The sequence below is a fragment of the Arachis ipaensis genome, chromosome B06, assembly GCF_000816755.2.
Source record: "Arachis ipaensis cultivar K30076 chromosome B06, Araip1.1, whole genome shotgun sequence".
Taxonomy (NCBI): domain Eukaryota; kingdom Viridiplantae; phylum Streptophyta; class Magnoliopsida; order Fabales; family Fabaceae; genus Arachis; species Arachis ipaensis.
In genome coordinates, this window is record NC_029790.2 from 11,726,931 (window position 1) to 11,739,904 (window position 12,974).

The 12,974-nt window shown below is 31.8% G+C and overlaps 1 protein-coding gene across 1 annotated transcript; it reads right to left on the minus strand.

Moving 5' to 3' along the window:
* LOC107648018 (transcription factor bHLH149) lies at positions 173 to 1,168 on the minus strand. The gene has a single exon (XM_016352048.2). The coding sequence runs from the start codon at positions 950 to 952 to the stop codon at positions 374 to 376; it is 579 nt and encodes a 192-aa protein (XP_016207534.1). The 5' UTR covers positions 953 to 1,168; the 3' UTR covers positions 173 to 373.

Sequence of the window (12,974 nt, forward strand, 5' to 3'; positions counted from 1 at the left end):
CTGAGTACGAACTAAACCTGCCATTCACATGCATTTTACATTGTTTTTTTTTTTTGGGGTGCATTAAAAAGCTGCAGCACTGCCTTTTTTACAACCTTTAATTAAACTAAGTTATTTTAATTTTTATTATAAATTATTATAAATTTTTATAAAATAATTTAATAAAAACTACTTAAATACAAAAAATAAATTTAAAACCAATTTAATTCAATAGAAATTTGACGACTAATTTAACTCATACATAAAATTTGTGGATCAATTCACATATTTACTCATAAGGAAAACAAACAAGTGAAAAAATACCACCTGGTGCGAATTGTATAGCCTAAGGCTAAAAAACAGCGGGAGTCAACGTGTTTTTTTCACGGCCGAGTCAAGCCGAGGCGAGGGAGCCGCCGCCGGTGAGTAACTCCGTGAGTGCCGTCATGGCTCTCACCTGCATCTCCAACGCCGAGATGTAGTCTGTGGCTTCTTCTAGAAGGTTCGGGAACGTGAGCTTCCGGCAGCCGGGGACTAACCGGCCGAGAACGCGCGCTTTCTTCTGCACCACCGGTAATCTCCGGCGAGTCTCCGGCGACTTCTTCGGCAATCCGGTGGAGGCCTTGTGAACCTTCTTGTGCATCCGCCGGAGCTTCCACCGGTTGAGTGGACTAGCAAGGATAGCGCGGCTCCAACGAGTCCGGCCTTTTGCAGTGGAAGCGAGGACTCGGTCGGCGGTCTCGCGAACCTCTCGACCGGCACTAGACTTTGCCGGCGGAGACGGAGGGTTCCGATGGATGACGTGGCGGAGAGCTTCTGCGAGCTTGGAAGAGTAGATCCGCTGTTGCGTCTCGGATCTCCATGGAACGAGGCTGAGGGAATTGCTGTGTCCAATTTTCCGGCGCTTCTTGGGATTGGATCGTTGCATCGCTTCCGAATTTGTAGAATCGACGTTCGGTTGCAGAGATGACATCTGTATCTGTGATTGAATTGGTGGAATGAAATAATAGAGATTCTTTGTGAGACTGATCGGAAATTTTTGGAATTGGAACTCGAAGGATGAGCGAAGGAAGATATTGATGTGTGTATGAGAGAGAAAGAGAGAGAGAGAGAGAAGAATTCACGAGGAACCACGCGTCGTTGCTTTACTCACATTTATCTATAGGGAATACTCACGATGACATTTTCATATGTGATTTGTACCGGTATCGAGTTAGCAGTTAAGTTAAATATATTCGGTTAAATATATTAAATTATTTAATAATTTTAATATTTTATAATAAAATTTTAAAAATCGAATTGATTATAGAATTATTTTAAGAAAAAGTATGAGGAATTAATGGAATATTTGTATAATGTGTATAATAGAAGTTTAGGGAGTATTAGATATATAATTATTAGTGTTATCTTTTTCCATCAGCTGAATTAGTTTAAGCTTTTAGAAAGATGTTTATTATCCCTAGTACTCAGATGATTATTTTAGATAGTATGGGAATGTTCATTTTGTAACTCATATAACCCATTGTATAAATAAGTCATTGTCTCCCTAGTGGGACTCTTATTTTAATTATTAGTTTACAGATTTAATCGGTTCAACTGTAGTTAAATCGAAAAAATTATTTTATAATAAAATAATAAATAAAATATAAATAAACACATTAAAATATAATTATAGTCTAATATAATTATTTTCAGCATTACTATTCTTAAATAGTTCTTGATTGATACTATCATCTATACTTAAAAATTACCAATAATTTAATAACAATATAATCCAATTACAATATCACAACAATTCACTCCAACCCAATAATCTTAACAAACAACCATTATTATTACAAAAATTCTCAACTTCTAATAATATGTCATGATCTTATGAGGAAATTAATTACAATAATTTAGATAAACTATATTAACCTTTCTAAATTTCCTAAGCTAGTTTTACTATATATAGAGGGTTTATAGTTAATATATATAAAATTGCAAAAATATTTAGATTCAATCTTATTAATTATTTGGGATTTTTTTGAGATTACTTTGACTTATTTTGTTAGATAACTTTTAGTAAAATATAAATCCAAGTCAATATATGAAAATATAAACCAAAACTGAATATTTGCAAAAAAAATTCATTGATCAAATGTTAAAACGCAGTGACATCAAAAAACCATCAGCAAGCGTCGCAAAGCAAAATAATCATATTCACCTTGGAACGACACAACACAACCCTACCCTAATCAATTAATCTATCAATGCTTCAAAAATTAAGATGCTTCAAACAATCAATAACAAAATTTTGAACCAACAATTAATCAATATTTCAACTATTATTATTGCAAAAAACAAAATTCATACCTAAGGTTATTAGAAGTTGGAAGTCTGAAAAAATGCAGAATTGGCGAGGACAGGGACAGTGACCAGCAAGAGGTGGCTGAAGGGGTGACAGGGTTAAATAGAGCTGGCACTGGCGGTCCCTAACTGCGCGACAGAAAGTGGCGCTGGCGGTGGTTGCGATTTTCGAGAGCTGACTTGGCGACGGAGCATGGCTTCACGAACAGTAGTGGTGGCTCCACGGAAGTTGCGACGGCGGTGGTGGCTGGACAGAAGTTGTGCCGGAAGCTCGAGGTGGAGACCAGAGACATGAGAACTGAGAGCGAGAGGTGAGAGTGGACCGTAGAGGCTCGAGAGAAAAGGGGTGAGTGGGTCTGTAAGTGAGACTAGGGTTCGTTCCCCTTTGGCCCTTTCTTCAGCATGCAAAACGCAGCGTTTTGCTAGTCAATTTCAAAAACCGGTCGGATCACGGTTCGTTTCGACTGATCAGTTTCTGACTGATTCAGCGGTCAAACTCTGGTTTCTAAATCTGTCATTTTTATCATCTGTCTAAATCGTATTTGCCAATGGTTTACGGTTCAACCGATTCGACAGGCCGATTCAAACCGATTTTCAGAACATTGGTTTATAATGTTATTTTTTTTTATAAAAATATTTACTTTTATTTATTTTTAAGGTTTTGAAAATTGGTTCGAATTGATCGGTCAAATCGTATACCAATAAAAAAACAGTTTGAACAGAAATTATAACCATCTATTTTAAAAATCGTAAATGAATCGTCAAACTGTCCAAAAACTGTCCCGTAAGAAAAAGAAAAGATGGAAAACTGGAAATAAGTAGGTAACTCAGTGACTCTAATCCCCTCCCTCCCTTACTCACTTACTCACTCACTACTAGAGGCAATAGCATCTTTTTCTTCGAGCTCCTCCCTCACTCCCTCCCTCCTTTGTTCTGTCCAACCACCGTCGTGTCATCGTCGCTGTTCGTACTTCTCTAGCGTTATTGTAACGTCTCTGTTTAGCCGTTGTTCGTCGCGCTTCCACGTCTGTTTTGTCGAACTTTCCCTCTGTTTTGCCGTGCTTTTGCCGCACTCCAGCCATTATCTTCCCGTCTTTGCTTAGCCTCCTTTCCGCGCAGCTCAATTCTTTGTTCAGTCATCTCTGTTGAGTTATAAAGTTTCAGCTTCCTTTTTCTCTTCTGTTGATTTTCAGTTATTATTTTAGTTTGTTGTTGTTTTAATTGTTAGGTTGATGTTTCAAATTTACAGTTTTTGTTTTGTTGTTAGTTTCCCTGTTTGTTAACTTGTTTCGATTATTAACTTGTTTTGTTATGTTTTTTATTTGATTATTAACTGATTTTGATATGTTCTTGATCTTATTAATTTGTTAATTTGTTAAATTGTTGTGGTGTTGTTTTTGACTTTGTGATGGTTAGATTATTGTGTTATTTTTTGACATTTTAATTTATTAATTTGTTAAATTATTTTTGTTGTGGTTTGTTGTTTTTAATCAATTTGATTAAATGGTATTTAATTTGATAGTCCTTATTTTTTATGAAGATGATTGTGATAAATATTTATAGTTTTGTTATTATGTTGAGTTTATCGACGAATTTCGTACTTTGAATTGAAGATTTTTGTCTAGCTAAAATTTTCAAACCAATGAATTTATGCTTACTTTGATTATTGCCTTGAAATTATATGTTAGGAGTTGATGCTTCTGATCTCAAGTGTTATTACATGTAATGAAAACACTTACTTCAACAACACCATTCTTCAGCTGAATTAAATAACCGTAGGATAGTCATAGAATGGGTTGGCTTATTAAATTAGTAGATACATCCAATAATCAATACTGAATATATAAGTTTTTTTTTTGTATTTTGATAATTGATGGTAAATTTTGACGTTGATATTTTATATTTAGTTGTTTTTTTTGTTATTTGATTTTTAATTTGTATTTGAATGAAATTATAATAGTAGTTGATATAATAACTTTAATTTAGATGACATTTTAAAAATTTATATTAAACTATAATGGGTAAAGTACTAAATTGGTCCCTTAGGTTTGGGCGTAATTTTGTTTTGGTCTTTAAGGTTTAAAGTGTTCTATTTGAATCCAAAAAAGTTTTATTTAGCATCACTTTAGTCTCACAGTGAGGTCAAAATTAAATAATTAACAAAATGTCCTACATAACAATAGTACAAGAACAAAATCGATAATCTGGAGAACAAGTACAAGCTCCAGAGGCATAAAATCAACAATTGATATATCAATACATTTATTTATTATTTTTTTATAATATAAATAAAATATTTTTTATAAAACTAAAGAAAATGATAAATAAATGTATTGATGCATCAATGGTTGATTTTGTACCTCTGGAGCTTGTACTTTTCTCCAGATTATCGATTTTGTTCTTGAACTGTTGTTATGTAGGACATTTTGTTAATTATTTAATTTTAACCTCACTGTGGGACTAAATTGATGCTAAATGAAACTTTTTTGGATTCAAATAGAACACTTTAAACCTTAAGAACCAAAACAGAATTACGCCCAAACCTAGGAGACCAATTTAGTACTTTACCCAACTATAATTATATTTTAGTGTATTTATTTATATTTATTTTATTATTTTATTATAAAACAGTTTTTTCGATTGAATCACAATTGAATCCATTAAACTAATAAACTAATGAACCAATAATTAGAACGATTCGATAATTGATTCAATTTTTAGAGTATTGTTTATTTTTAATTTGCTTTTCTTTCGGCCAATAATATTGGATTTTTTTTATTTTGATATTATAGAGTAATATCTGAAAAACACACTCCAAATAGAATAAGAGAAAGATTAGGGGTCAGTATTTTTATTAAAATTTAGCCAGTATTTAACCACTAAAAAAAATGAGTAATTCTATACTATTGGATGAAATCTCACACCATTAAAAATATTAACGATAACTAATTAATAACTACAACTCACAAAATTTGTTGGCCCTAACACTCCTAAAAAAATAATGCTTTATAAAAAGCTGATAATTGATAATACTTCACTTGCGAATTAACGAATTAANGTATTTTTATAAATTAAAAATATTTTCTCTTATAATAGGTTCTTTGTGAATTGTTTGTGTCACAAACGCCTTCGTAAGTTTATTAAATACCAAATCACCTAATATCTATGTGATTCACGGATACTAAAACAATATATAAAAAAATTAACCGTAAATGCTAAGTAGTTAATATTTTTATAGTAAAAAACATAAATTAGGTAATATTTATTTAAATGTAAAGTGAATAGGACAAAAATGTTGGCCAACAAATGAGGTAAAAAATTGTGTACATCTAAATTATTGATTTTCAGTTATGAATTTACAGCCCCATGTGTTAGCAAGCAGTGTGCATTTAACATTGGTTTCAATCTTCAAGCTGCCAACTGTTGATTAGTTAGGGGGAATGCGAGGAGGTGGTTATTTTAGAGCGGAGTGCATGAATCGAAATAAATGAGTAATAACCTAAGCAGAGTTTCATTTGAGAGTTTGAGCACACTACTAATATATTAACACAATGCTTTTAGAAAAATGTTCAAAAACTAGTATAATTTATTATTTTTTATTAATATTTTTAATTATTAATTTAATTTTTTTAATTTAATAATAAATTTATAATTTATATTTTTAAATATTAATAACAAATTACTAACAAAAACTAATAAATTTTACTAATTCTCTAATATTTTGAGTGTTTTGAATATGCTAAAATAATGGGATGCAGATAGTGACCTCACATGGCACCTCCTATGAAGGAAATTTTCGTGTATATGATTGAACAAGGTGTGCCAGTGGACAACTTGTTTCAATAAATTATCACATTCTCCTTCATTCTAGCCTGTTAGTGATCTTTTCCTTCAATTTTAGGCCCTGACCACCCCTTTGTAGATTTTTTTATTCCAAAATTCGTTTCAGCAAACATTAAATTCAAGTTATGGGAGTGAGGCACTAACTATTATTAATTAATTCATTGATCCTCTAATACTTTCTTCTACTTTTAAAGTTAGTATCTAATCACTGTCATTTAGAACTGCTTATGGATAAAATTTTCTGTGTTAATGATCTTAACTTGCTTGTAAAGACCGTACCCAACGACACAAAAAGAAAAGAAGAAAAAAACACACATTAATAAGATTTTAAGTCTTGTCTTTGCTTTAGATGTTTATATTTGATAATAATCATGATTCATGACTTATTGTAAAAAGGATGAGAGATAATATTAGACGAAAATGAATCAGCTTAAAGAATTAGAGTCCGTTTAAAAAGTTTTAAAAATAATATTTTTGAACTTTTGACTTATGAAAAATAGTAGTATTAATGTCTGGCATAATTTTTAAAATTAAATTACAGTTTTTTAAGAAGCTATTTAAAAGCTTATAGAGAAATTAAAAAAAATGACTTCTATCGTAATATTACTACTTTTTATCACATTTCTATAAAATAAGCACTTTTAAAACAAAAAATTTAAATACAAAATAACTTATTTACAAGCTACTTTTAATATAGTCATTTATTGTTTAAGCTATTTTTTCAAAAGTAACTTAATTAAGCTATTTATCCAAATTGCATCATAGTATTCTTTAACTAAACTGTCTAACTTTCATTTGCATATAAATAATATATAGATGATACTCTATTTTGATATATCTTAGCGTTTAGTTCACAACCTTTTGAGCTCTACGTCACTTGCAGGTAAATATTAAGATCTTATTCTTCTCCTAACAAGATGCAAGTTCACACATCAAAGTATTCCAATCAAACAGTGCTCGAACATTGCCATCTCTTAGGTAGCGTTTGTTTTTTGAGGGCAGGACACGGAGATATGGACAACACTTGTTTAAAAAGTGTTTGGAAGCAGAGACATGGACAGTGGACATATTGTCTCTGAGACAATTTTTTATACTTTAGTGTCCACTCTTTCACGAAGGACAATGATGGACACGGGATTTGGAAGAGTGGACACGGACAATTTTATAAATTTTGTTTTCCTTTTTTTTCACTATTACCCCTTCTTATTTTTACTATTGCGTTGTTCAGAGATACTTCTTTCTTCCTGTTTTTCCTCTATCTCTTTCTTTTTCAGGTACTCTCTCTTTTCTCTCTTTTCTGTAGAATTTTTTATTGGGGGTAGATAATTCTTTTCTTTTTATCGTTTTACTTCAATACCATTTTAACCTTATATTATATTATTTGATTTGTAATAAAAATAATAACAAAAATAATTAATCTTAAAACTTTTGAAAGATAAATATTAGCAAAAGTAAAATTAATCTTTTAAAATGCTAAAAAATAATTTATAAATTGTAATTGATTTTATATAATTTAAAGAAAAATCAGTTTTTTATAAAGAAAAATCAGTTTTTAGATTAAAAAAAATAAGTTTTTTTAAATAAAAATAGATTTTTATATGCAAAAACTAATTGTTTTTTCATGTAAAAATGGATTTTTTTTAAAATTAATTTTTTATTTAAAATTAATTTGGCTTATTAACTTAAACAAAATTTTTTATTAATCAAACTCAAAATTATTTTTTTTGTTAATCTTTACTATATGTATTCCTACATATTAATAATAAATTTTAAAATAAAATAATTATATTTATAAATTTTATTTTAATATAAATACTAATATATTTTTTTATTAAAATTTTTTGCCTCTTCAAATATTTTTTTCAAGTTCCGTCTGTACTCCTACGTTCTCTCATTTTTTATTAAATTAATTTGTATTGATGTAGAAAATTTGGAATCACAGGCTATTTTAGTCATTTCATATAATATTTTAGTCTTGTCCATGTGTATCCAAACATAATACTAGACATTACATTAGTGTCTTGTCCATCGTATCCAAACACAATATACAAAAAATAATTTTTAGTGTTTCCGTCCTATTGTCTCCGTTTCAGTGTCATGTTCTGTCCTGTCTCTAAAAACAAACGCAGCCTTAATTCTTAACCAACGATAATAATGCTTTGTTTGTTTTATCTATTTACTTAAAATTTTGGTAGGGTCTAAACTGAATCCATCAAAACGGTGGCATGTGATAAAAGCACTAGCTAAGATCTATCTTTATATTATATAATGTCAAAAATCATCGAGTTTCATGCCTTTATCTGCAAGGATTGAATGCTCAATCCTTGAAAAATTGATAAATTGTTAGTATTTAGTCAATATCATTTTCCAAATAAAAACTGACGTTACCCTCCCTCTCGTTTAGGTGGAATAGATTGATAGGCATATAAAGCGATGGCTTTAGTTTCCAGAAAACAAAGAAAAAATCTTTTGAAGGCAATTATGACGTGCCAATTCCTTATTGGGTGACAAAATTGTGTTGGAAACAATTCATTGGTTCCGGGCATGGGGCCGGACTTGATTGTTTTATTCCCGGTAATGATTAGGGGGGAACGCATACAAATGAAAGCCAAGACAGAAAAAAAGGAACGCATGTGGTTGTTTTCATCGCACTTTCCATCACCTGGGCCTCCGTCTTTGTTATTTTAATAAATAAACAAATAAAAGGAGGAAGCTTTGAACTCACCTCTCATACGGTGTGGCCAGGCTTCATCCACATTGCCCAAACCTCTCTCTGGAATGTAGTTCGGAGAATATTTTTCTGTACAGAATCCTGCATTATTTGTTCACCCTCCATTCCCACGGCTTTATTCAATCAATTGCTTCTATGTTGTGTGGTTTTAAGAAGATTGTGCTATATTAAATATTGAGCATATCAGAGATAAAAAAAAGAAAAAAACAAATCGATTATTAACTTTTTGTTATGCGGACATTTAAGTTTTTGAGAATTTAAAAACATATTTAAGTCTTTGATCTTTTTTAAATTTACACATATCGATTTTTGAGTCTAATTTATCTAATCGTATTAATTAGATTAGTACAACGAGAGTTACGTTTAATTTTTCTGTTAAATTTAACATACACAAGTGAATATGAGGAACCGAAATGTTCAAATTTTAGAAAAATAAGAATTTTTCAAATTTTTATAACTTAAGTATGTTCGATTAAAAGATTAAGGACTTATTTGTCATTTAAAAAAAAAGAAAAAAGGGAGCCGAGACATAAATTAATAGTCGAAAATAAATCTGATACAATAGATCAGTTTCGCATCCAACCAACCAAATGACATGGCACAGAACTTTGCCCCCTAGAAAGAGACATGCTCTACTGTTTAAGCTTTCCAAAATCCATGGGAAAACAAATACTGTTAAACTAGAATGAACTTGGTCCGGTACAATGGTTTTCGCTTTCAGTAAGGAAATAATCAAAGTGGTACGCTTTAATCATATGCTAATGAGGAATAACTATGTGAATTAGACTGACATCCCTTCCTCTTTCTCGGAAACTTCACTGGCTGACAAAATACGAGTGTGAAGTGTCCCAATAGGGTGCACATGGTCACGAAATGAAACTCTTTTTGTTTATTGTTCTCTATATTGATTGCTGTCCTCGTGCACTTCTTACATTTGAATTTTCAAAGTTTTCTGGGTCGTAAATTGATCTTTACTACAAAAGGAAACAATCAGGTTTTACTTTCTTAGATTCACTCTTAATTAACCTTAGATCCTCCTGTTGGGTTCGAAGGTTTCCAAGACCTACAACTTGAAAATCTTTGTTAATACCAAATGGAGAAATCTGGCTCATCAATACTTTATATGTGATATTTGATGATATGTATCACTCCCTGGTTAATAACGAATTTGAATCATCAATAAAACAGTTTTGCACATCCTTTACTTCAATCCATTATTCTACAAAGTTAATTTGCATTCCACTTTCTTTTTATCGAATGGATTACTTTGTTATGCAATATATTGGTTAAGTATTTGTGTGATACAAACTTCCAATTATATATATTATTCATAAAAGAAAAAATCTAGGAAAACTAGTATAATGATGATATGAAATTGTGAATAAGCAGATTATTACTATTCAACAAGTGTGCTATCATCATGGGATTTCTCGTTAGTATAGATTATGATCAAGCTTTGAATAAACCCACGATCATTGTGCTTTATACCAAACAACTAAATATATGTTAACTTAGTCAGATCCAACAGAGATGGAGAACCTTGAGAACTCTCCTAGGATTTCAACGGAGGAAGGAGAAGATCTAGTACAACGCAGTACAAAAAGATCAAAACTCGTGGAGAGGTTGACCTTAACCAACCAAGCGATGACATGGAGAAGATCCTTCCACAGAGTAACGAGAAGCATCTTACAAAGAATCCCTGCTGACACCAACTAGTCCCTCAATAAAAGATGATACGCTACAAGAAAAACGCTAAATATCATCCGATTTACTGTTGGAATTAGCATCAGATATTAGCGGCTAATTTACCGACAGATTTTGGGTAGGATACAAGGTAGTTTATATTTTCCGAACTTATTTACCGTCATATTTTGCAATCTGACTGTGATTACTGACGCGAAATATTATTTTGTTGGCGCCACACTTATCGGCGGCTTTATCGGTGGTTTTCGCCGACGGTAAGTGGATTTAATGAAACGCTGTGTTGCCTCAATTTACCGTTGGATGCAGTAAAATGGTATAAGATTCAAACGTGAACCCTTTCTCTCTCACTTGTTCGAATTCCTCTCTCTCTTCTCTCTCTCCCTCCTCTGGTTTTCTCTCTCGCCACCCGTGTTCCGTCGTCGGAGGAGGGCCTGTCGGTGTTGCCGTCACCTGCTGGAGCTTCTGGTGCCACCGCCGCATCACGTGGTCGCCCCTGGAGTTGTCGGTCACTGTCGGGGAGGTTGGAAATGCTGCTGCTGTTCTTGGTGGCCATTATCGTCGGTGTCGCTATCACTACTGGTACCACCACTGCTCCAACATCCGGCAACCATGATCAAAAGTAAGTTTGGCATAATTTTTAAATTTTATTAAGATTTTTACGTGAGTTTAGGATTTTTTGGTAGATAGTTTAGGAAATTATTATTTAAATTAGTATAATGAAGTTTGTGATTAGGATTTGGTATAATTTTTTTTATTGTTTTTTAAATTTTTGTAACTTTAGGATTTTGTTAGATATGTTACCAAATTACTGACTAAATTATGGTAATAGAGTTTGTGGTTAAGGTGTGGTTTAAAATTTTTATTAGTTTTCTTAGATTTTGTTGTAAGTATAGGATTTTGTTATATACTTTATTATCAAATTATTGATTAAAATAGGGTAATGCAGATTGTGGTTAGGATTTGTTATGTTAATTTAATGCAAATAGAAATTATAATTAAGTTAATGTATGTTAAGTAGGGTGAGATTAACATTGTTCGACTTTGTTTGGTTTGTTGAATTAATTAGTTTCACATAGTGAGTTTAATAAGTTTTTTTATTAAAATGGTGCTATTTCTCTGAGAATAATTGGATTTCGCTTCTTCCATATTTTGTGCATCCGTATTTCAGGTAGATTTTCTATCTCTAACTATAATAAATTGTTTAAGTTTTATGCTTTACTTACTTTTTCTAGGATAGTGTTTTAGGACGGAAGTGGGAGAAGGTCGCGTAGAGGCGCCTTCTCGAAACCCTTGTTTGTTGAAAAATTGTGGAGTTATAAGAGGTTACGCACTAGAACGGCTAGGATTTGATATGTTATTGAATTTGTGTTTGTTCTAATACATGCATGCAGTTGTTTCCTTTGTGAAAATTGTTATATTTATTTGATGGATGTCTCTGAGTTAAGAAAAAGTTCTACCAAAGTTTCGTGCGATTTGATTTAAAAATTGTTTGGTTTGTAGAAGATTCTAATTATAGGATATGCTATGCTGGATTATGTAAAAACTTTAATAATTTTGTCTTGTTCATCGAATTCTAGGATGTGTGATTCAAAATGATTCCAAGTAATCATCTATGGATGTATGATAGAGATAAAAGTGGATGGGGGAATTAAAACTTTAATTCTTTAAGGTAGCGTTTAGTGGAGAGACAGAGACGGAAAGACTGAGACTAAGAGACAGAGACTAAGAGATAGAGATTGAAATAAATTCCAGTATTCTGTTTGGTACAAAATGGGAGACAGAAATTGAAATAAGAATGAAACTCTAATTTAATTTGTACAAAAGGTAAAATTGGAATTAATTAATTGAAATGAGGGTATTTTAGGTATAAAATGTTACTAAAGTTTCAGTCTCCATCTCTAAAAATTTTAGTCCCCTGTGTCCCCACTTTTTGGAGGTACTGAAATACTGAAATTTTGGAGACAGAGACAGAAATTTTAGTACCAATCTCTGAACCAACAAACATGATATTAAGTCTCAGTCTCTCAGTCTCTGTATCAATACCTAAGGGGGTTGAAGCTTTTTTTGGGCATGTGTGTAGCACAAAACCGTTTAGGTCTGAAGGGGTATCTAGTTGTCCATGTGAAAAGTGTCGGCTGACTGAGTGGTTAGGGCCTGCGGATATAACACTTCACCTTTACCGTAACGGGTTCAAGGATATGTATTGAATGTGGACGGAATACGGAGAAGTGGATGAACGGAAAATTAACCGGTCTAGCTTGAATTTCAATAAGTTTGACTGTCGATCAATGAAGATTCGGGTCGAAAGAGAACTAAACATCAAATACATGACTTGGGAGGATAACCAACAGAGATACAACGAGATGGT

What these genes read in the sequence shown, in the direction of transcription:
- LOC107648018 (XM_016352048.2), bottom strand. Translation starts at nt 952, where the DNA reads ATGTCATCTCTGCAACCGAACGTCGATTCTACAAATTCGGAAGCGATG.